We start from the raw sequence: 23,820 nt of genomic DNA on the forward strand, positions 1-23,820 counted from the left end.
TTTTTTTCTTCTTTCCTCTTTTAACTTGCAGTGGCCCGACAACAGCTGCGCTCACACATATGCAATGAGCTGAAACACTAACAAGAAAAAGACAGCTGTCTTGCACTTTTCCTCTGCATTAACAAGTGTACAAGTGCAACTGACACACGTGAAATGAAGCATAAAGTGACGCGTTAACACGCGCAAATGTGGAAGAGCTAATATGAGCGTGTTAACTATCTATTAGCTGCTATTCAATATCTCAAATCTGCTATTCTGGCATTGTCAGCCTTTATTTACACTAGTTCTCTTTTATGAGTAACAATAACATATGGGTATTTTTGCTAAGCAGAAGAGGTATTAAAATGGAAGGGGGGTTTCCTGATCTTAAATATTCTAGTTCCCATTTTGCTCACCTCTGTACTGTTGCCAGTATCAACATGGTTAATTATTAAAGTGCCTTGTCAAATACAGGAACCCACGTCATAAAAAAGGTACAGCAAGAGAATGTGTGGTCTGATGAGACAAATTAAAAACTGTAATAACAACATGTAGTAAAAAACAGAAGAGACAACTGTTTTCAATTGTGTATTTTTTTATTCAGGTGTGTGTGTTAACTTCAAATCACAGTATTTGTTGGATGGCCTATAAATTAAAGGTTCTGCTTTAGTACCTACTTGTTAAATACACTACAGATGCGAACATGATCATCTTCATCGTGAGCGTATAACACTGTAAAAAAAACCAAAAAAAACCGTCTCATCCTGCTGGACAGGAAGTTGAGACATGAGAGCAGAAAACTGGCTTGCAAGGCTGCGAGGTCATAGGTCACTTGATTTGGCTGAAGAGTGGCAGCAGTTACACTGAGAAAAGATGCTGACGTGAACCATCACAGTTTCACTCTGTCAACAGTCTTGTGGTCACTAAAGTCTGTGAACTGAGCTGCAGCGGGGCTATAACTGCGTTAATCTTCCCCTCCACAGAGAATCAGCAGGGTTTTGCGATAGTCTCCTGACGTGTCACCCTGTGCATGGTTATAAAAACACAAATAGTGGAAAAATCATTTGGTCATGTTTTGGAAGGCAGTGCTTTTTTCTGGCTCACACAATAGTTAAATGCAGAAGAGAAGCTGAGAAATCGGTCTATATCAACAAAGGAGTTAAAAGTGGAATTTCCCCTGTTTATCAGCTGACACTCATACAGTAGATAAAGATTTCTACTTTATAATCTCGATCAAGATTTCACATTTTTATGGCAAAAACGAAACTATGCAGGGCAACTGGTTAGCTTATATTAGTATACATTTTAGAAACAAGGGTAACACAAGCTGGCATTTTCCAGAGGAAACAGAACCAATAAATCTCCTGCTGTTGGCTTTAAGAGGTGCTGGAAGGTGGATTAATAGCGTAGATTGGGATTTGAAGCTTTCCCCCAAACTCTCAGAGGAACATAAGTAAGCATATTTCTCAAAACATGCACAGATTTAAACTTTGAGAAACTGCTCAAATCGAAACCGCTTTTGTAACTGAAACTAGCAAACTGAAAATGTACAATTAAATTGAATTAATTTAATAAATGATCAATTCAGTTATTTCTCTGCACAACTCATAAAAACAAGATAAAGCAATCCTTGCTCTTGCATAATGTGGAAATGTGTTTTCCAAACCAATCCAGGGCAGCTTGTTTTTATTGGTGTCACATTGATTTCATCTGTAAGTTATTATAGAACTGCTTTTAGGAACTTCCTGTCTCTGCATCTGTCAGCCAATCACAGAGCAGAGATAGAGGAAGAATGCAAGAGGGAAATTCCTAAACAGCTGTGTTGTGGCCACAGACCCATAGTCCACCGCAGAGAGCTATAGATTACCGTACCCCACCACCTTACCGCAGCAACAGAAAAAGGATGTGCACTGCATGCTCTGCACACAGCGGGACCAAAGCAATTAAACCAAACCTCCACAGACACACAAGTCACATGTGAACACAGCATGCCAAGCAGAGGTGTTAGTAGACAAAGACTCAGACTTACAATCATAGTTTCTACCTGGATGAATTCATGGAGGGAGGCATCGTGAGTTTCTTTGAACTCTTTTCGGATGTTAAAAAGGTCGATCTCGCTACGGGACACCATGATGCGGATCAGCGCTCTGTCGTCTGTACCAAGACCCTGCAGAGGAGATCAATAAATACTTTGTATATTCTGACTTAGACAACACAGGATTCTGCACCAATAAAAGTGACCTAATCACGTGTTACGGCTGACATCTAGTATCCAGATGACATGCTGAATAACTGATCTAACCCTAACTCATCTAAAACAGGATGAAGAGATACCTTCATGGCTTTGTACAAACGGTCTGCAAAATAAGAGGGCTGGTTCTTTACACTGCGGACTGCAAAGACAAGAGAAACATGCAACAGCTGAGAAGTTGTCACCCAGATTGGATTTCATCAACAGTATCATCCGCTGTGGCAAACTTGAAAGTAAAGGAGAATAAAGTCTGTAGTGAAAAATAGTTATTACCTATTGCATAAAATGCATTTTTCACATCTCCAGACATCTCCTTCTTAATAATCTGTTCAATGTCCTTGTTACTGCATTTGACAAACTCCTGGAACACTGTGAACAGCAAAGAGCACGAAAATCCACTGCATTTTGTTGGAGAAATTTAGTTGAACACTTGTAAAGATCATTGCAACCTACATATCTGTGATGACCTTTACCTTTCCTGAGATGAGGGAAGCTCCTGGTGCACAGGATGCTCATGAACTTCATCACCATGTCATCTGAGTCAGCATTGCATGCATCGGCAAGTTCCTGGTTTGTTCAGGAAGAACAGTGGGAACACAAAACCTTCAGATCCATTCTTACATTTCATATTTAAACACAGTAAAGAAAAGGATGCATTCAGTCACCTGAGCATCTGCATTAGCTCTTTCTACATCTGCAAGGCCCTCCTCTCTTGCACCCTGAACAGACAAGGAGGTTAAATGCAAATTAGTGCCGCTCTGTAAGGCTAGTGGTTAACCAAAAACGTATACTTTTTTTGTAAGACACTATAAAAGACAGTTAGGGAGGTGATTAAATAGATCTATGTGTAACAGAGAACACAAACCAGACTACCAGACTGCAACTTGTGAGTGGGCGTGGAAATTACACACAGTGTGAGTTCTCATGATGATGACAGACATTACCTGCACGAGAGAAACGAGGATCCGACAGAAATGGCCTGATGTGTCTGACTGAATGGCATCCTCCAAAGACTTTTTATAGGCTGCAAAGTATGATATATTACATGCCCTGACAAAGGTTTTTAGGACAAAGCAAGTGATTCTTTAAGCCTTATTCTGGTGCCAAACTTACCACCCTGATAGGCAGCATTCATGGCATGTATTTCCTGATTGCTCCTGGTAACCAGGATCTCAATGAGAGCGTGTTCATCAGTCCCAGCCCCCTAGGAAAAAAAGCTAGTGTGAGCTTCATTTTTTGCTATTTTGGTGCCTGTTGTTTTTTTTTTTTTTTTAAAGAAATAGGCTTTCTAACTCTATGCTGATTATTGTATGTGTGGGACCCAGCAAGGTAGTGCTTTGTGAAATATAAAAAGGTACAAGAGCCCATTTCAAAGTTTAGCTGCCTGTTTAATTCTAAATAACACACTGGACTTCCAAGCTGTTGTCAACATCTAAGACTTACTACTTATCCAAAACAGGTTTCATCTGTTCAGTTCCCATATTAGGTGATAATTTGACTGTTTGCCTTCAAATAACCAAATTATTATATTTCACTATTTGAAAATGCATAAAACGAGGACACAAACAATTATGAAACACCATCTGCACGCAAGTGCTCTCTGCTGAGAGCAGAGGATGAGTCAGGTTTGCCACATAAGGAAATTCAGTCAGGTTGAAAAGTTATAAATACATTTTTATTTGACTATAAAATGTGTTCTATGTAATTTATCTCGGCCAAATATCAACCACCACGTGTTTGGGAAACAGGTATCAGTATATGGGGGATTAAATGTGAACCGTGTTCACTACTCATAGAAATGTAACATATTAGCACTGGAGTATCATTTAAGAGAGAAATCAGTGGGTGTTTTGGTTTAACTCCTACTTTACCTCCATTGCTTTTCTCATCATTTTGGCATCAAATTCAGCTGGCGTCAGCATGAGCCCAATTATCAGCCTCTCCAAGTTCTTTGACAATTCAGACTTCAGGTCCTTCATCAGATCCTGGAATGCCGAACACAGTGAGTTGTTAAAAGCTGTCGTATCCAGTGGAGGACACATAACAATAAACGAATAAAGGTAATATTTTGTGATTTAGCCATATTTTCTATCATTCCTGTGTCTTACCCTTCCAAGTAGGGATTTGAAGGCCTGTCTGATCTCTTGCCTCTGGGCATTACTTCTCCATGCAACAATATCAATGATTGCATCTTCATCTGTTCCTGTTATAAAGAAAAAGGAAATGCCATATGTAAAAAAAAAAAAAAAAAAAGAAAAAAAAAAAGAGTTTTGCAAAGTTGCCAGGATAGTGTCAGTGTGTTTTATATAGCAGGGTTTGCATACCAAATCCCTTCATGGCTTTCCTCAGTGCTTGTGCATCAGCAGCAGGGTCGAAATTAGGCGCCGGGCGGACTGTAGGCCTCAGCTGAGGTAGTGCACATTACAAAATTGAAAGACTGACAATTAGTATTTACTCACAGAGTGTCAAAGTTACTAATATCCGTTAATTAAATCCATATCTGTAAGCTTGAACTAAAAGCACAAAGAGGGCTGAAGAACATGCAAAATTAATTATTTGTTATTCAAGATTTTTTTTATTATCTGATAAAAAATTATGAAGCAACACATTTGGCTTTATGATAATAATCTCTTGACATTTGAGGGGGCGGGTGCCCTCTTGAGTTTAGAATTCATGACACCGCTAACAATGCAAAAGGTTGGTAGGATGAAAAACAGCTCAGTTTCAGGAAGCATTAGAGAGACAGCCTTTTGTTGTCAAAAATGCTGAGATCTTTTTGACATTCACTCTCCAAATGGGGGTTTGGAGAGTTCATTCTAACAGAAAACTATTTGTGTTTCAGCGAACAGCACTCTGATCACATCTAGACAAAGCCTTCACTGTGTAGACATAACACCGTTAGCATATTGCCATAGCACATCATTACAGGGCCAGCAGGTAGTGGAGATGCAAGGCTCTGCTGAGGCAAACATGCAATCACACATCTAAGGTGGGAGCAGATGGAGCCCAAACCTGCACTCTGGTCATGGCACTTAATTCCCACATCTTGTAGGCTATCTGAGCAGCTTCAGGGAAGAATTCTCCAGCTAAGCTGCAATGACCGGTTTGACAAAACATAGCACACTCAGCAAAGCCAGAACCTCAAGCGGTAAATAGTGGGAACATTTCTAGGAAGAAGACTAAAATACAGTCTCTGCACCGTAAGTTTGTTTAAATCAATTATAAGCTTCAACAAAGAGTTTCCATTAGCCTCAGCATTCATTAAGATAATAAAGCTTTTACACAGTTCAAAGTAACAGTAGTAACGCCATACAGTGGTCCTCTAGCACCCCCTTCTGGATGCAGCATTCCTAAAACTTACTCATCATCCCCTCCACAGAGGTTGAGCAGAGTCCGCTTGTAATCCCCTGATGTATCATCCTGGTTGACATACACACACACACAAAGTCCTATAAGTGCTCTACATTCACATACAGAGTGCATATAAAACATGCTGTACCTCTCTTTCTCACCTTAATCATGTTATAAAGTGACTTCTCATATCTAAGGCGGAAACACTCTCGAATGTCCAACATGTCAATTTCAGAGCGAGAAATCATGATCCGGATCAGAGTGTTGTCAGCTGTACCGAGACCCTGGAGGGATTGAGGGACGATGCATTGTGGCAACAGTTAAGTAATCCTGAGCAATTTTAATAAATTTAACAATCTGTCACTAACAAGACCTCATTCATCATAACTGTACCAGTAAGTGTGCCTACAAACACACTGGAACCAAACTGAATGGCTACTTGAGCTTACCTTCATTGACTTGTAGAGGCGCTTGGCAAAGAACATGGGAACGCTCCTTATGCACTGGACTATGAGAAAAATGACCAAATTAGGCACTGTGTTGTGTCACAATGTAAAGTACAATGGTGCATTCAGTGCATTTCCTACCAACGGCCAGCATCAGTCTCTCAAAGTCTCCAGACAGCTCGTTCTTAATGCTGTCCTCAATGCTCATCTCTGCAATCTTCTCATATTCATCAAAAACTAAACAAACAGAGGAAAATATTGCACAAAAGTACCAATCTCATCCTTTTGGGTCATTATTGTGTAAAATCTTGAGTTTGCCTTTGTGCTTTAATTCCCCCCAGATTTGACTAAAATGGTTGTCCTGGCATGTTAGCAAGTTTAGGTAACACACATAGTAGCAGGAGGCTAATACTGAGGACAGCCAGCTTCTGAGTCACTTGAGGTCAGAGTGGGGATGACTGGAACGCCTCATTGTTGAGATATTTTCTCGGAGAACTGAGCTTACCCATGCGGAGGTGGGTCACACTACGGTTTCCCAGGATCATGATAAATTTGGCCTCGTCCGTCCCCCACTGCTCCTCTCCAGCTGCATAGAGATCCTACAGAGAGTTTAGAAAACAGATAGGGTCCAGGGCTGAGTTATTATAATTTCGTATTTTGTAATTATATTTCATTTTTAGTTTTAATTCGGTTTAGTTTCAGGTGGTTTCCAGAGTGAGTTTACTCGTTTCAGTTCAGTTTTTTATTGTTTGAAAATGTTTAGTTTTAGTTTAGTTTCTATTACTTTCAGTCTTAGTTTTAGTCTTTAGTAATTATTACTGTGAGCAGGGCATCGTGTCAGAGGCAAGATTTAAGTAAATCAGTACAGGTATTACAACAGAAACACAGGACTTTTTAAGCAGCTGACTTACAGTCTTATAGACATTAACATTTCTAGAAATACGTTCATGAAAGCCTCATAAGGCAAATTTTGATGAAATTTTACCAAAATAACAAACACTAAAACTAATGATATTTTTATTTTTATTTTTATTTCAGTTAATTTTACAAAATCAGAAAATCATTTCATTTAATTGATTTTATTCTGATCTCTACTTTTTAATTCTTATCTTAGTTATTTAAAATGTTTTTTCACATCTACATTTATTTCTTAGTTGAGTTTTAGTTAACTATAACAACCTTGGTGCAAGATTTATCTCAGGGTCACAGAAGCTGTACTGACCTTAATTAATAAGCCAAATACCCACTGCACTATCCTGGATGCCTAAAATTCTTGATTGACATTAGCTTTTATGTTTAGTCTTAATTTAAAAAAATGCATACACATCTGCTGAACTAATTTTTGTTAAATTGACTGCAGCGCTTCCACGTGTCAGCACAATACTCATTTAAAGCAACAGAGGCCATTCAGCACTGCCACCAATATGATACTTTAAAAGGAAAGTAAAGGACGCTCTTACAACAGGACACTTCAAGTATTCTTCAAACAAAGGCTGTGTAAAGTCAAACAGCATGTGCATGTTTAGCTTTTATGTTGGCTATAAAATGCTTACTTGGGCATCCTGCTGAACCAGGTCTGCATCCACTACTCCTGACTCATCTCTGGTCCCCTAGAAGTATTGAATCAAAACAACAGACTGCAGATTAGTCAGAGTTTAAAGGCACAGTGATCAAAGCGTGTTTGAGTTTCCTACTTAGTCAACTCACCTGAAGTAAAACAACCAGCATCTTCTTAAAGTGGCCTGAAGTGTCTGCGATTACATCCTCCTCCAGGTCTCTGCCATAGGCTGGGTACACAGATGACAGTTCTAAATACTATCAGATGCGTAATTCAAGTGACGTCTTAGATAAAACATCTTACCGTCCTTGTATGCTGCAACCATGTCATGTATTTGTTTGTTGTTCCTAGAAGCCAGTACTTCAATCAGGCATCTCTCATTTGTTCCAGCACCCTTAAAACAGAGTATGAAGGCGGATGTGAAACAGTTTCTGCCTCATTTAATATGGAGTGAGAGCGAATCAAATTTTTTGGCTTACTGTGATTGCATCATGGATTTCTTTGGCATCGTGGTAGGCCGGGGTTCTCATCAGACTGACAATGAGGCGCTCAAATTTTCCCGTGAGCTCATATTTGAGATCATCAATCAGGTCCTGATGAAAGAGAATTTCGGTGATGCTGGACTCAAAACTGCTATCTTAAGCTTTTAAAGTGTCTAAGCAATGTCTGGAAATTACAGTTGTGCTTAGATGTTCACATACACTCATCATGGGCGTAAATGTCTGGTCATTTTGGGCTTTCAATAATTTCTTTGAGCTGTTATTTTCCCACAGTGAAATGACTATATGGCATAGATCTTTAATGGCTGAAACAAAAACAAGAATTGGGTGCCTCGGCTTTACTCCGTCAAACATACCTCTTATTATTTTGGCCAGAATACTCAATCTTTGTCTCATCTAACCATAAAGATTTCTCGAGAAAGTATTTGACTTTTCTACAATGGTATGTTGATTTTGGAGTAGATGCTCCTCACTATCCTCTCGGTCCGTGGTGATTTCAAACTCTCTTCATTGGAGACAGTGATGCTGGTGTTCCAACAGTTTCCAGTTCATGGCAGGCTTGAGCTTCGGTGGTTCCTGGGTTCTTAGAATGGCAGTTTTGGTCTACTCCCTTGACAAAATGGTGACACATCTGAATAACTTTACGTACAGTTGTTTGTAGTGATGATCCTGGAATCTGCAGCTGGTTAGGAATGGCTCCAGGAGACCTTCCCAAACTGCGTAAATCTACAATTGTCCTTCTTAGATCGTCACTGAGTTTCTCTCAATATTGGTCAGTAAAATACATTTGACCCTGCATGGATTGAAGACACTCCAAAATAAATTCAAAATTGTGCACCTAATTCTTATTTTAAACCCATTAAATATGTATACTCTACATTTATTGCAACCTGGAAAAAAATAATGGTTAAAATAAATCATTAGATCATTGAAATTAACAGATGAATGCCAAGTAAACTTCTGACCACAGCTGTAGCATTTAAAAATGTATTTGTTTACCTGTCCAAAGTTGCTTTTGTAAGCTGCGATGATTTCTTGCCTTTGCGCATTGCTTCGAGAGGTGACCAGGTCCAAGATGGCCTCTTTGTCACTTCCTGAGAAACAGAAAAGAAACATTTTCAACAAAGACCTAAAAACTCATCCTAGACAGCATCGAGAAATTCGTCAAGTGATGATTCAACTGACTAGTGAGGAGGACAAACGATGACCTTTACACCTCTGTGGCCATGAATCACGGAGGAGTGGGGCACTCACCAATGCCTTTCATAGCACTGTAAAGGGCCTCGGCATCAGCGGTGGGGTCAAAATCGGGAGCGTCTGTTATTGTACCTCTGAACACCTGAAAGAGTGAACAGCTCAAGTCAATTTCAAACATTTTCAGTTAAGATAAGAATAAATAACACAGACATGCTACTCTTTCATGCTTAAATAAGAAGTGACAAGAACATATGATATCAAAGTACATCTGAAACAAGATTTCTGTTGTTCGGTATGGTTAGGTCAAAGGTGTCTTTTAATAATAAACTGAATAATAAATAAATACAGCAATGACACTGGTCTGTGGTTACAGAGGTGAGGCCACCAGCTACCAGCCAAGAGCAACAACAAGGGTCTACAATACCTGATACAACATAAATATACTACATTAGTATTTTTGATTATTTGCTATATTAGCAATGTGATTCTGGAGATGGCATTTTAAAACTGTTAAATGGACTGCTATGAAACTTGATACAATCAGTCATCAAGTCCAGTGACTTTGCTGCTTCATACGGTTTTCCTCTACTGCCATGTGTCATTAAAATATTGGGTTTTTAGTCGACAGCCATGAAATTTGATACATTAATGTCTCCATCAGGATAAATTCCTCTAATTTTTGTCACTACATTTCTATGCTAATTATGCTAACACAACCAAACATGTGAGCATTCTTCATGTTACATGTCAACATATCAGTGTAGCTTTTCTGTAGAAAAAAGGAGACTAAAAAAGAAAGGCTAGTATGAGAGAAGAGGATCTCACATTTTGAGCCACAGCTTGCATTTTGCAGATGGCTCGAAACAGCAGTGGGCTTGGCTTTGCTATGACTTTGCATATGCTGCTCACCTCCAGAGCAGACCAGTTGTAAACCCTTTTTTTAACCATACACTTTGCTTTTTTAATAAATTTGCACTTTATGTCCCATTCTCTAACAATGCATTATCTCAACCCACACCTCCTTGCATGCTGAGAGTAGTGGAGTGGTGTAGCAGCAGTGACAGCAGCTGAGTATTTGCACCTGTCTCACCCCCAACAGATCAGAGTGTGTGTATGTTGCTTGCCTGTTTGTGCAGGGGCGGGAAAGTAGACAGGGTCGGGTTGCACACAGAACTTTTACACATCAGACCATCTAATATGCAATAGCTCAAAAAGGATGAAAAATATCAACATTATGATCTTGTAATAATAAGATCTTCACAAAAACGGCTGAAAAATGAAACTGCAGCAGCTGCTCTCGAGGTTACTGCTGCATTGAGGCTGTCAGCCAAGTTGTGCTCTCCGCCCAGCTACAGAAGCCACTGTATATGCTCTGCTTAACATCACTCCTCAGGACAGCTGTAAAGCTTCACCCACGTGGCAACAGGCCACAAACACAAGCCCCTAGCAACAGACTTTAACTAAACTAATCACGGTTCGGTAAAGTGAATTTAATAACAATAAGTTGATTTCTATGCATCCCTCCCCCTATAAGTGCAATTTGTTTCATCTGGTGCCCAAACTTTAAAAGAGGTAAGAGCTAGTTTGTGTTTAACCTTAAATAATTTTACAAAGTCATTCTGGAAAAATGCCGTCAGGTATAACGAGGTGCTGCAGGTAGCACTGACACTCTACACTCCTGTTTTTGATGTTGCGCAGGGCTCACATGGTGGCAGATGGCAGCCTCACTCTATCCACGCCAGTGTCACACAAAACAATTCATTCTGCTGCACTGATACAAGATCTGGTCTGCAGTTTGATTATAGCTAACATGATACAAGGCCAGATGACCAAGCTCTTGTCCACTTACCATGTCTATATTTGGTCTTATATGTCAACACTGCTCAGGAATCAATAGTTTCAGGCCTAAAGGGAAAACAGAAATGCTGAGGTACAGGTAGCCAGTTGCACTGGAAAACATCCTTGCAATGTGAAAGGTGACCTTCACCTCAGCTTTGGATGAAACTATGTTGCAAACAATGATGATCTTTATTTCCTGAGTAAATACAAAGAGGTACTGTTATTCATTATCCAGGCTGTTCTTAGCTAGAGCGCAGGAGCAAAAAGCAGACGGGGGCCTGCTTTTTATTAGACTCAACCTCATATTCACACAAAAATACATTGATGGATGGAATATGTTTTATTTAAACTTGCAGGAAAGCTGGAGCCACATTTCCCATGCAGCTATATTCTGACTATAATGCAGAAATTCAGACAAGGTAAACATGTTGAGGCGTCAGTACAGAGAAGCTACTTCTTCTAGACTGACGATACTTAATTTAGAATCACAACACAGAAGTAGGCTACACTGAACTTACACACAAATAGTGTTTAAGGAATAAAGAATTTATGCTAAATTGAGGGGGGAAAGAGTACTCCACATGGTTTGAAATACTGTACTGTTTGTTTAAAACTCCAGTGAGGCTTTCCCAAAAATAGCACGCGCGCAGTTTATCTTAATATCAGAAGACAGGTCTGGGGGACAGGGCCTCTCGGCCTCTCTCTCCCTTTATATGTACACAGGGCCACACCCTTCTCTGTTAATTCCCCCCACATACACACACCGAAGGATATTCTTTAAATCAGAGGCTTTAAATCTAATGGTATATTGTTTTTCTGAATTAAGTTTCATTTTAAACTTTCCTCGAGTTGAATTTTATTACAGCCGTTCCTTCTGCAGCCACGGGTGCCAGGGGCACATTTAAAAATGACACCTCAGCAAACTTTTCTGTTATATGGAGCCGACAGCGAACGACAGAGAGCAGCTTACCTTCTCGGTGCAGGAAGTATCGGTGCAGAGTGACCTAAACTCGGTCTGTCTTTCCCCCCCGGTCGGATGAATTCAGGCCGGCCAGTTACTCGTCCTCAGTGACGTGGTGACTGCGGCGCTCTCTCGCGCGGCTTCTGTAAAGCGTGCGCGCATGTCTGCGCGTGAGAGAGAGACAGAAAGTGCGGGCTTGAGAGAGCGAGAAAGAGAGAGCGGTGCTTTGATATATACGTGCTTAATGCAAGAGAATGCTTCAAACACGGGTGTAAATGTGACTGGGTAATAGCTGCTTATTTCTATTATTTCCCCCACACCCTAATGTTGAAAAAAAAAAAAAAAAAAAAAAAAATATATATATATATATATATATATATATATATATATATATATATATGAACGATTAATTGACACCTTTCTTTCTTTTATATATTGAGCCACCACTTGGAGCTGGTAACAGGCAAGCATAACTTTCTGAATTTTGGCACATGCGCACGAGTCTGAGTTTTAACAGAGGGCAGCTTACTGACACTGACGTGACAATTTGTTCTATTTCTGTCCTGTCAGAAGACCTCCAGTAAGTGTGGAGGGGCGTGTGAGTGCGTGTGTGTGTTTAGTGGGAGGGGAGGGGGAGCATAGCTGCGGTATGACAGTAAAACGAGTGCCACATTCATTGCTCTATTCCTGGAATGCATGCATGCATGTTTTGCCCACAAATTTGCGTGTTGCATGTGTATTTCCTGTGATCTTTTACGTTGGGCTTTTTACTTCATTCATTCATGGTGATACTGGTGACACCGCATGTGGAGAGAAAGGTGACGGAAGAGATGATGAGAAACTAGAGGTGACTTACAGGAAGCTGACAGGGAGTCCAGTGCTCCACTTCGCAACAGCAAAGAAAAAAAGGGGGCATGACTCAGTATTTCATTAGGTGAATAAAAATGTGATAAAAGTTCACACCTGGTCTATGTGCTTGATAAATGATCTTATTTACTGTGTTCAGATGCAATTCACACATCATATGCTCAGTGAGGCACAGAAGACAGGGAGATAAGATTAACATTAAACCCTGTTTGCTCTCTTCAAAGGTTGGGGAGGGAGCAGAGATAAGCACGCTATGTCTATGGGAGGGAAAGACAGATTGATGATGGGGAGGTGGTTATGAACATCTGTAGTGATGTTTCAGCAACATTTTAGATTAGACCAATTAGATCATTGTGTAAATGTTGATCAACCCGTTTAACAGGAAAAATGTCCTGTTTTGGAGGCCCTGTATGTTTTACATTTGAATGTTATACTCCTTGTTACTTGAAGAATATGTTTTGGTCTGTGCCTCTGGTACTATGAACTTTAAAGTGGACGTATTGGGCAAAAACCTATAGCGTCAGAGGCTTTAGCTTTGATCTATGAATGAAATGAGTCCACTGATATGTTTTTCTTTTTTCTTTTGGTTTCCTCTCCTTTAGTGTACCCTTTTCATCTTCGCCCCCAACCAGTGTTGAAAGAATGGGGTGTCCATATGGTGGAAACAGTGGTAGCGGCAGAGAGGAATTTCTTTTGTTGCACAGCGACCTCTTGTGGTTTGAAGATATACTGCATACCCAACATAACAATTTCATTCTGGCTGAGATGGGAAATATATATTAATGCATATTCATTTTATTTATTGTTGAAATGAAAACAAATTCATTTTCAAACTATGTAAACTGTATTCATTAGATATGTAATCATTAATAAACATTTCATCTATGATGAGTCTATGATTGTGGATTCTGGATCTTTAGCTCTGAATTTTGAGGTCTTTTGGGGCTTCTCTCGGTTCTTAGGTTGCTTATTGGTATATTTGTTTTTAATATTCTCTTGTATTTTGAGCCTCAGCTCTTTTTTAGTTTACCTCCCTGTCTTGTTGTCTTTGACTAGTATCAGCTGTTTTCTTTTCCCCAGATGTTTCCACTCTTTTTACAGCCAAAAAAACAAAACAAAACAAAAACAAACAAACTTCTGTCTTTCTCTCTCTTTTTTTGCATGAAACATTAAATCTTTGTTTAAAAAAAATTAACAAAGCATCAAAGCTATTATACTCCCTTTTAGCACCGTATCTTTATTCTTGTACTCAGTTTAAGCTTTAAAGGAGTCCCTAAGAGGTCAGTTCATCCTCTGTCTAAATCAAGCTCCTTACTGCTTAAGGCCTGTAAGTTTTTAAAGCTGTTCTAGTCTGATTGGCTGTCCTTTGCAAACAAATGGCTCAAACAGTGTGTGGGTGGAGTTTCTGTGCTCACAGCAAGAGTTGTGTGCCATATTAAGTTATTCACTCTCACTGATGTCACACAAATCCCGAAGCAGAAAAACAGATGGAAATAAAGCATTAGGAGCAGTCACAGTGATTACATCCACATACACAGATTATTCAAAGCCATGATTATTAGGAGTAGCCACATCTATACCACTATTAGATGGCAGAAAATAAGCAAAATTATAGAGGCATCTGGTAAAACATAATTATATTTTTTTCGACACATTTCCAAACATCAGTAATAGTTATTTCTGATCAAATACGTGCACTTTATACAGCAAATTGTAAATCTGAAGCGCAACAACAAACGAATGGGTACAAAAGCATTTTTCACATTCTGAACAGGATTTTCTATTCACAGTTCTCACCCTGTGCCTTCATTGCAATAATGAACACATTATGATCCACACTGGTCGGGAGTAAGAAAGGCTACTTTGTAAATAATTCCACTGAGTGGGAGGGTCATGCAGGCCGGTCTTGTATATATCGCTGTAAAAGTCATGCTTCTTTCATCCAAGTCAGCATCACGGATATTTTCGTTCCACTCTACTTTTGAAGTCACCAGTAACTCCTCGTGGGACTGAATGCAAGGTAATGAACTTGTGTGTCTGCTGCATAAAAATATGACGTCAGTTTCAAATCCCTGACCTTTTCTTTAATAAGAATCTGTGCATTTTAATGACTGTGCTTCTTTAAATGCACAGTAGGCAGCCGAAAAACAACATTATAAACATTAACTGCTTAACTGCAATGATTAATGGGATATCTGGCTAAACAAACCATGATTTTTTAGTTAAGCATTACCCTCGATATGCTATCTCAGCAAGTGAGATCCGCAGATATGAATGCTTAAGTTTAGTCAAAAGTACTTTGACCGCACAGGCTTCCTCCCCACTCAGCTCCTGCCTGCTGAGGTAGATGCCACAAGGGATTAGGAGAGCTCAAATCCCCTGATTGGAGATGAGAAGGTAAATGCTGCCTCTCAAAGTGTGCAGCCTCCTGCCCGAATAAGTCATAAAAGCTGCTTTGTCCTCCCCCATGTCATGAACTCACCGGGCCATTAAAGCGGCAGGCTCACACCTTCATGTTGAGATGGAGATACAGCTGCTTCAGTGCAAGCGGACAAACTCCACAACATAGCTGTAGTAATAAGACCGCAGGCTTGTTTTTAAGCGACACAACAATGTAAGGGCCCTCTGAGAAGACACAGTTATTGTTATAGAAATTAAATATAGAAATCTGTAGGAAACCCTCAAAAATAAGAATAGGTGCATGTAATTTTTGATCTTATATTAAAGTAAATATAGGAAAAAGCTATGTCATCTTTGTTTTCTCACTGTGCCTTAACTTTGATTTGATTTAATTTGATTTGAACAGTAGTTGATTAAAGGCAGCCCTGAAAGGCACTGCTGCTGTGAGAACACATCTAACACATAAAGCTTTTGGACTCTTCAGAAATATTCAAAGAAGTAATTGTGCTGTGAATGAAGGCTTAAAGTGCAATCCTGAAGCCGGGGCGTGGATTTCTGTGCTGGGGGTGGCATTCTGGAAATCTCAGGTATCAGCACTATCATATCAGGAGAATGATAACGAGATACATTTATAAAAGGGTACTGTAACTGAGCCGAATGACACATCCTATTCCTACTTCTTAGCACATCTACGAGGTACAAGATCACACCAAAGAGGTAAGTGAATGTGTTCCTAGTCTCACTTCTGTCAAGTGTTAGGAGAGCATGTTAGCTGTCATGTGATAATGATTAAGCTTTAATAAAACAGATTTTCTTAAGTCTTAACAGCTTGCATGTGCTCTTCAGTTCCTCAGTTTAATTACAGTAGCATTCTGTTCTCTTTCTACACAAATAAAAACACTAATAGACTTTGAAAATCATGTTTCTCAGAAGAAAGAATCTTCTTCCGGAGGCTGACCTGACAATTATTCACTCACTGAGAAACACTCCTCACCTTTTGTCCCACTAGGTCACTCCTTAAATCTCTCTCGTTCACTCATCTTCCATCCTGATCCAAACCCACAGAAGTATGTCGTGCAGCGTAGTGAAGTCCTTTCTGGTGAGCCTATCCCGGAGGAAGCCCCTCGAGCCCGACGGGGAAGAGTCCACCTTCAATCGATGCCTGACCACTCTGGACTTGGTGGCCCTCGGTGTGGGCAGCACCCTGGGGGCTGGTGTCTATGTCCTCTCTGGAGAGGTGGCCAGAGACACCGCGGGACCCAGCATCATCATCTCCTTCTTCATCGCTGCCCTGGCCTCTATATTTGCTGGGCTATGCTACGCAGAGTTTGGTGCCCGGGTTCCTAAAACAGGCTCAGCATACCTTTACAGCTATGTGACGGTGGGAGAGCTCCTTGCTTTTATCTCTGGCTGGAATCTGCTGCTCTCCTACGTCATAGGTGAATATATGCAAATTGTAACATCTATTATTCAATGATATTTTCTTCCTTTATTGATGATTTAGTGATCTCTCCTCCTACCTGTATATGCAAACAGTGCATAAACCTAACATAATCTTTTTACCACACTCTGATCACAAATGATCAACCACCATTAAGAGACTATTTAACACTGTGACCTTTCAACCAGTGGAGCAGCAAATTCTTGACTGCTTTTTTTCTACCTCACTGTGTCACATCTCTTGCTACATTAATTTTAACAATAGCACATACCGGGATCACTGCTTTGCAACAATCCCAATAATAACCCCATAAACCAGGACTGTGATTCAAAACCCTGAGTTATAAAGAGGGTAGGAAGTTTCTTTTTCCTTTGTTTATGGCTGCAGGTAAATTATGGCTGATTAATTCGTTTATTACATTAACTATCTTTTCACTATCTGCTCAGGGACATCGACTGTTGCACTGGCATGGAGCGGAACATTTGATGAACTCATTGGGGGAGTCATATCAAAATACTTTGCAGAAAATGCTGCCATGGGCCTGCCTGGCTTAGCTCCTTACCCAGATGTCTTTGCTGCAGCTCTGATCGTGCTCTTGTCAGGTAAAATAGTAAAACTGGTGTTAAATGGTGACCACAAATGAGGATGAGATTGCTGAATTAACCACCTTTTCCACGAAGGTCTCCTGTCTTTTGGAGTCAAAGAGTCAACGATGATCAACAAGATCTTCACAGCGATCAACATCCTGGTGCTGCTGTTTGTGATCATTTCTGGATTCATCAAGGGAGACATCTCCAACTGGAAAATCAGCAAGGAAGATGTGTTAAACGCCACTGCCATGTAAATAAATGCAAAAACAAACAAACAAAAAAAACACTCAAGTAAATCATGACCTATATAATTACAGCATTATTGTTCTCCTGGATGAGCAAACTGGAAATAACCACAAAGTATTGCTCTCTACCCGCTGCAGAAACGGAACTGACATTGCTAATGCAACAAGCGAGTTTGGAGTGGGCGGATTTTTCCCCTATGGCTTTGGTGGAACCGTGGCTGGAGCTGCAACATGCTTCTATGCTTTTGTTGGATTTGACTGCATTGCTACAACAGGTAAGAAGACAATTTGTCAGTTTAGCTTAGTTCAAGCTTCTTTCAGCTGCTTCCTAATTAAATTTTTTGACTGACACAACCCCAAAAGGGATTTTTTATCTCCTCCCAGGATCAAACTGGGGATCTTTTACCAGTACACTATGTATCCAACATAACATAACATAAATAACACAACACAACACAACACAACATAACATAACATAACATAACAACATAACACAACACAACATAACACAACACAACACAACACAACACAACATAACATAACATAACACAACATAACATAACAACATAACACAACATAACACAACACAACATAACATAACATAACATAACATAACATAACATAACATAACATAACATAACATAACATAACAACATAACATAACACAACAACATAACATAACACAAGACAACACAACATAACATAACATAACATAACATAACATAACATAACATAACATAACATAACATAACAACATAACACAACACAACACAACATAACATAACATAACATAACATAACAACATAACATAACATAACATAACATAACATAACATAACATAACATAACATAACATAACATAACATAACATAACATGACATAACACGATATAACACAACACAACACAACACAACATGACATAACACGACATAACACAACATAACATAACATAACAACATAACAACATAACACAACACAACACAACACAACATGACATAACACGACATAACACAACACAACATAACATAACAACATAACAACATAACACAACACAACACAACACAACACAACACAACACAACACAACATAACATAACATAACATAACATAACATAACATAACAACATAACATAACACAACAACATAACATAACACAAGACAACACAACATAACATAACATAACATAACATAACATAACATAACATAACAACATAACACAACACAACACAACACAACACAACATAACATAACATAACATAACATAACATAACATAACATAACAACATAACACAACACAACACAACACAACATAACATAACATAACATAACATAACATAACATAACATAACATAACATAACATAACACAACATAACATAACAACATAACATAACATAACATAACATGACATAACACGATATAACACAACACAACACAACACAACACGACATGACATAACACAACATAACACAACACAACACAACATAACATAACATAACATAACATAACATAACATAACACAAGACAACACAACATAACATAACATAACAACATAACATAACAACATAACACAACACAACACAACACAACATAACATAACATAACATAACATAACATGACATAACACGACATAACACAACACAACAGAACACAACATAACATAACATAACATAACATAACATGACATAACACGACATAACACAACACAACACAACATAACATAACATAACATAACATAACATGACATAACACGACATAACACAACACAACACAACATAACATAACATAACATAACATAACATAACATAACATAACATAACATAACATAAAGGACAAAGATAATTGGAAGAGAATGAATGGATGGAAAAAATATTGCAATCGTGGATAATGGATGAAATAGTGCTTTATTTCCAGAGAGGAGTAAATTACAATTATAACGATGAGTATTTCCTCTACACTCATTAAAAAAGCACACTAAAAATAAAATAAACTTCCTCCACTTTTTTATTTTAAATTTTATAAACTTTTTAATTTTCACCATAGATTCTTTACATTTTTATGGGGTTATTTTTTTAGTGGTGCTGGGAAAGGGTTAGAAAAATCGATACAGTACGCTATTGTATCGCAATATTTTGTGTGGCAATATTGTATCGATGCAGGGACAACACTCTAGGAATAATATGAACAACGAACAATCTTCCTGTAAATAATCACGGTTGGACTTGGACCGACTGTAATCACTCAGAGAGCTCTACAAATTTACAAATAACTTGCATTTGATTTATAAATGCAGGCAGATTGCCAGCATGTTGCCATCAGTCAGATGTCAATGAGAAAAACTCGAGGGAACTGGACTCAGCTGGCTGCAGCTGGTTGCATTCCTATAGAACAGGAAGTGCAGATTAATAGTTAGATTTGAAATTCTGTCTGTGTTATCAGACACAGATTACATGTAATTTCCAAACTGACCTCATATAATTGCAGTGAGATAGCAGATTGTCTCCGTCTTAACGCAACATTTATGGCAGGTTTCAGTAACTGTGTTGGTATGCTTGACAATTCCATTTTGTAGCAAAAATAAATAAATAACTGAAGTGGGATAACTTCTTATTGGCTAAAACAGACTGACAAAGTTTAACGTTGAGGACATAATTTGCAGATGATTCTCTCCACTAGTTTTTAATGATTTTTGTGTAACAATGCATGAAACTCCTGCAGGAGATATATCTTGTAAGGGGGTCACTAACTTCTTGGTTTCCTTTCTTTTAGGAGAGGAGGTGAAGAACCCGAAGAAATCTGTCCCTATTAGCATTGTGGTCTCATTGCTTATATGTTTCCTGGCCTACTTTGCTGTGTCTGCTGCTCTCACCCTTATGATGCCATACTACCTGCTAAGTGAAACGAGCCCACTGCCAATAGCCTTTGACTACATTGGATGGGGTCCTGCCAAATATGCCGTGGCTGTGGGTTCACTGTGTGCCCTGTCAACTAGGTATGACAGTATGGGTAGTGCATGCATGGATCAAGTGATGTTTAAAGCTCAAAGTCAGAGAGAAAAAGGTGCAAAAATAAATGTATGTTATTTGGAAAAAAATAGAAAAATTATAATGGATGTTCAAAAGTCCAAAATGTTGAAAAATAAATCTAGAAAAGTAGCTACTAAACAGTAGCTAACTCAAAAAGTTCATTAAAAATGTAACGTTAACGTAAAATAACTCAGCTGAGTAATAATTAACAGACAAGGTGTGGAGGACGTGTCAGGTTCCAGAGGCTGTGAATGATTCTTCCACTGCCTCTGATGTTTGCGAGGTGGATAAATTATGAAATTGCCAGTACATTCTTCTGACTTCAGTCATCATAGCAGATTAAGCTGTTAAAAAGAAGCCATATGTCAAATCAGTTGGTTTAGTTAGAGTGACCTTTTGACACTGATTTGTGAAATGACTAATTTAGATTACAAATTAATCGGACACTGCATTCATTTTGTTGTTTGTCTTTCCAGTCTGCTAGGTTCCATGTTCCCGATGCCTCGAGTACTTTTTGCCATGGCGAGAGACGGGCTGCTTTTCAAACCTTTGTCCAAAGTCACCTCCAGAGGCAGTCCAGCAATAGCTACTATATCATCTGGCATTGTGGCAGGTACAGGTATACACTTTATAAATAAAAGTACTGTAAATATAATAGAAGTAATAAACCTAAAACAAAAAATAGTACATGTAATAAAATACTTTTGAATGTGTCCAGTAATAACTCTTATTTTAATGATGCTTACAGATGCTTACACAGAGGTACTGTGCCACACCTTGTGTGTTTGCGTATTGTATGTACGGTTGGCAGGGTATCTATCTTAATTGCCCCTTGGGGATAAATAAAGTCTCTCTAACTCTCTCTCTTAATCTATGAATTCAGCTCTTTTTATTGTCATTGCAATATGCATTTGGAATCCAGCCATGCAGTCTGCCTGTACAATCGCGTGTGAACATTTCTCTAAAGAGCTTACTGGACTTAAGTGGTATGCTGTAGTACTGTAATAGGATACCACCATAGAAAAAGTAACCAACACTGATGACTCCAACCTCTTCTGGTATTAACATCAGCACAAAAACTGTGTGCTAGGAGCTTCATGATGTAGGTTTCTATAGCTGAGCAGAGCAACTCCCGTAGGTGTCATGTGTATAATATTTTGTACTTATGCTAATGCTGTTCTGCATGATCCACAGAGGTCGAGGTTTATGGGCTAGAAATAACATTTAATTCCATTTTTCTCCCTGGCTTTAGCCATCATGGCTCTACTGTTTGATCTGAATGCCTTGGTGGAACTGATGTCCATTGGTACTCTGTTTGCTTACACACTCGTGGCAGTATGCATCCTGATACTGAGGTACATTTATCTGTTAACACCCTGCAGCTATGTATTCACTCTGCTGTGCAAATCGACTGATTTTTTGTGGTCGTTGTAGGTACCAGGTGGGTCCATCTGAAGACACAGAACTTAAGATCACAGAATCAAAGAAAAAGTTTAGCTTCTTCAAACCTCCAAAAACACCCAACTCTTCCACAGCACGAACAGTCACGCTCTTGACCATATTTTCTAGTAAGTAAGGAAAACATCACTGAGGCATCTTTACTGATGCTTCTGTAGCACTGAAGTTCTTTTCTTGACCAGCAACAGGTTCATGACGGGCTTTCTCGCCTCTAATCTTTCTTTCTCGTCTTTTACTTTCCCACTGCAGTTCTGTGCATTCTTGCACTGTGCATTACTCTGAGCCAAGGCATGGAAGCTCTTGCCAACACTCAAGCATGGAGCATCGTGCTTGTCTGTATCTTTGGAGTGCTCCTGCTGGTCAACTTGTTCCTCATCTGGAGACACCCAGAGAATCCCACGAAGGCATCGTTCATGGTAAGAAGTGGTTCAAGTAATTTCTTGTAATCACCAACTAGGAATCTCACATCTCTGCATTTTCTCCTTCTTCAGGTACCTTTAATCCCTCTTCTGCCCTTACTGAGTACTTTAATCAATGTCTACCTGATGGTGCAGTTAGGCGGTCAAACATGGATCCGATATGCTGTCTGGATGCTAATAGGTATGATGGGTATATTTTTGTTTGAGAGGATTAAAGGGATGCTATCTAGCTGGGTGACCCTCACTCTTCTCTTTTCTTCTCTTCTGCAGGGTTACTTATCTATTTTATCTATGGAATGCGTAACAGCGTCCAGAGGAAGCGACTCATGACCGACCACGCAGAGATCGAAACAGTCAGCGGCAAAACAGACAAGGATAGTATGAAAGAAGAGAAATTCTGAGCTCAATCGGGGTGAAGACAGATAAACTGAGATGTTACAGTGAGCGACTTGCTTTAACTTATAACCACTGCTTGAGATGCACCGGTGCTGCTGCCTTTCAGCAGTCTTCAATCTACGACAGCATCGAAGCAAATGGCCTGATAACTTGTTAACTTGACGGTTTATTACATCCTAACGCAGTCTGTTTGTTATCTAAATGGTCCAAAATGAAACACTCCCTAAGATATATTTGGACTGAGAAGATCTTCACTTATCACTGATTTTCACATTGTTGTTAAGGATATTTATCTGTATATCTTGTCGTATTAGTGAGCCTGTTCCAAAGAAAAAATATTCTGTAGATTATTTGCTTTTATAATTCTGAAATAACAGGTTTACACTTTTCTTATCAAGTGCAAAATGTAAATTATTTTTATTTCAGTTTTATATTATTTTAATTTTATTTTAATATTTTTTTTTAAATGTGCAGAATTTGACTGAAGACCTTATATTTTACAGAGCTGATACAGAAAACCTTTTATGGGATTTCATCTTCCATTTGTAAATATGGAAACTGCATGTGATTGTTAACTAAACGACTGCCACTGTACACTTGAATTAAAAATGAAATGATTCGCTTTTGTAAAACACTTAAATATGGAGTTACCTTGTTGCAGTCTGTGTCGATAAAGAGGTAAAAATAAAGGACTACTATAAGTTCATTCCCACTGCAGACGTGCACAAAGAAGCAGATATGGCTCACTATTTAGAGTCGACTGAGAACAAAAGGACCTTTGAAAAGAAGCTTATAGCGGTCATGTTCAAAATCACAGCTTAGCTGGCCACTCACAAGGAAAGGTTTACATTGTTTCCACTGCATCCGACATCTCAAAAATGTACTTTAAGTAATGTGTGA

At 38.9% G+C, this 23,820-nt stretch overlaps 2 protein-coding genes across 7 annotated transcripts; one reads left to right on the forward strand and one right to left on the reverse strand.

Annotated features, from left to right (window-relative positions):
- Window positions 1-556: 556 nt before the first annotated feature.
- On the reverse strand, window positions 557-12,266 carry anxa6 (annexin A6). Of its 3 annotated transcripts, XM_026189718.2 has the most exons (26): window positions 12,092-12,266; window positions 11,270-11,317; window positions 11,132-11,187; window positions 9,340-9,424; window positions 9,085-9,179; window positions 8,065-8,178; window positions 7,889-7,979; window positions 7,735-7,814; window positions 7,581-7,637; window positions 6,533-6,626; window positions 6,169-6,264; window positions 6,031-6,089; window positions 5,743-5,865; window positions 5,592-5,650; window positions 5,243-5,321; window positions 4,555-4,636; window positions 4,339-4,433; window positions 4,102-4,215; window positions 3,344-3,434; window positions 3,175-3,254; window positions 2,896-2,949; window positions 2,704-2,797; window positions 2,504-2,599; window positions 2,314-2,372; window positions 2,009-2,146; window positions 557-1,003 (listed from the first exon to the last, which is right to left on the reverse strand). In XM_026189718.2, the coding sequence occupies exons 3-26, from the start codon at window positions 11,132-11,134 to the stop codon at window positions 944-946; spliced, it is 1,998 nt and encodes a 665-aa protein (XP_026045503.1). In that variant the 5' UTR covers window positions 11,135-11,187; window positions 11,270-11,317; window positions 12,092-12,266; the 3' UTR covers window positions 557-943. The 3 variants fall into 3 exon arrangements, with proteins under 3 accessions (XP_026045503.1, XP_080162869.1, XP_026045511.1); XM_080306743.1 differs by lacking the exon at window positions 11,270-11,317 and having other exon boundaries at window positions 2,024-2,146; window positions 12,092-12,265; XM_026189726.2 differs by lacking the exon at window positions 11,270-11,317 and having other exon boundaries at window positions 12,092-12,265.
- A 2,571-nt stretch (window positions 12,267-14,837) lies between these two features.
- Window positions 14,838-23,560, forward strand: LOC113034764 (cationic amino acid transporter 2). Of its 4 annotated transcripts, none has more exons than XM_080306754.1 (14): window positions 14,838-14,969; window positions 15,834-15,936; window positions 16,034-16,066; window positions 16,359-16,788; window positions 17,237-17,392; window positions 17,471-17,630; window positions 17,764-17,900; window positions 20,391-20,613; window positions 21,124-21,260; window positions 21,900-22,002; window positions 22,082-22,215; window positions 22,355-22,521; window positions 22,597-22,705; window positions 22,795-23,560. In XM_080306754.1, exons 4-14 carry the CDS (start codon window positions 16,419-16,421, stop codon window positions 22,923-22,925), a joined length of 1,827 nt encoding a protein of 608 aa, XP_080162880.1. In that variant the 5' UTR covers window positions 14,838-14,969; window positions 15,834-15,936; window positions 16,034-16,066; window positions 16,359-16,418; the 3' UTR covers window positions 22,926-23,560. The 4 variants fall into 4 exon arrangements, with proteins under 4 accessions (XP_080162880.1, XP_080162884.1, XP_026045587.1 ...); XM_080306758.1 differs by having other exon boundaries at window positions 16,415-16,788; XM_026189802.2 differs by lacking the exons at window positions 15,834-15,936; window positions 16,034-16,066 and having other exon boundaries at window positions 16,415-16,788.
- The last annotated feature ends 260 nt before the right edge of the window (window positions 23,561-23,820 follow it).

This window comes from Astatotilapia calliptera, chromosome 2 (genome assembly GCF_964374335.1).
Source record: "Astatotilapia calliptera chromosome 2, fAstCal68.1, whole genome shotgun sequence".
NCBI lineage: Eukaryota > Metazoa > Chordata > Actinopteri > Cichliformes > Cichlidae > Astatotilapia > Astatotilapia calliptera.

Bases quoted from the DNA above. Each gene is read 5' to 3' on its own strand.
- anxa6 (XM_026189718.2), bottom strand. The intron at 7,815-7,888 runs GTAAGATGTTTT...CTGTGTACCCAG, and splicing joins GGTTGCAGCATACAAGGACG to CCTATGGCAGAGACCTGGAG. The intron at 4,216-4,338 runs GTAAGACACAGG...TCGGCATTCCAG, and splicing joins TCAAATCCCTACTTGGAAGG to GATCTGATGAAGGACCTGAA.
- LOC113034764 (XM_080306754.1), top strand. From the start codon at position 16,419: ATGTCGTGCAGCGTAGTGAAGTCCTTTCTGGTGAGCCTATCCCGGAGG. The intron at 17,901-20,390 runs GTAAGAAGACAA...CCTTTCTTTTAG, and splicing joins TGACTGCATTGCTACAACAG to GAGAGGAGGTGAAGAACCCG. The intron at 22,216-22,354 runs GTAAGTAAGGAA...TTCCCACTGCAG, and splicing joins GCTCTTGACCATATTTTCTA to TTCTGTGCATTCTTGCACTG.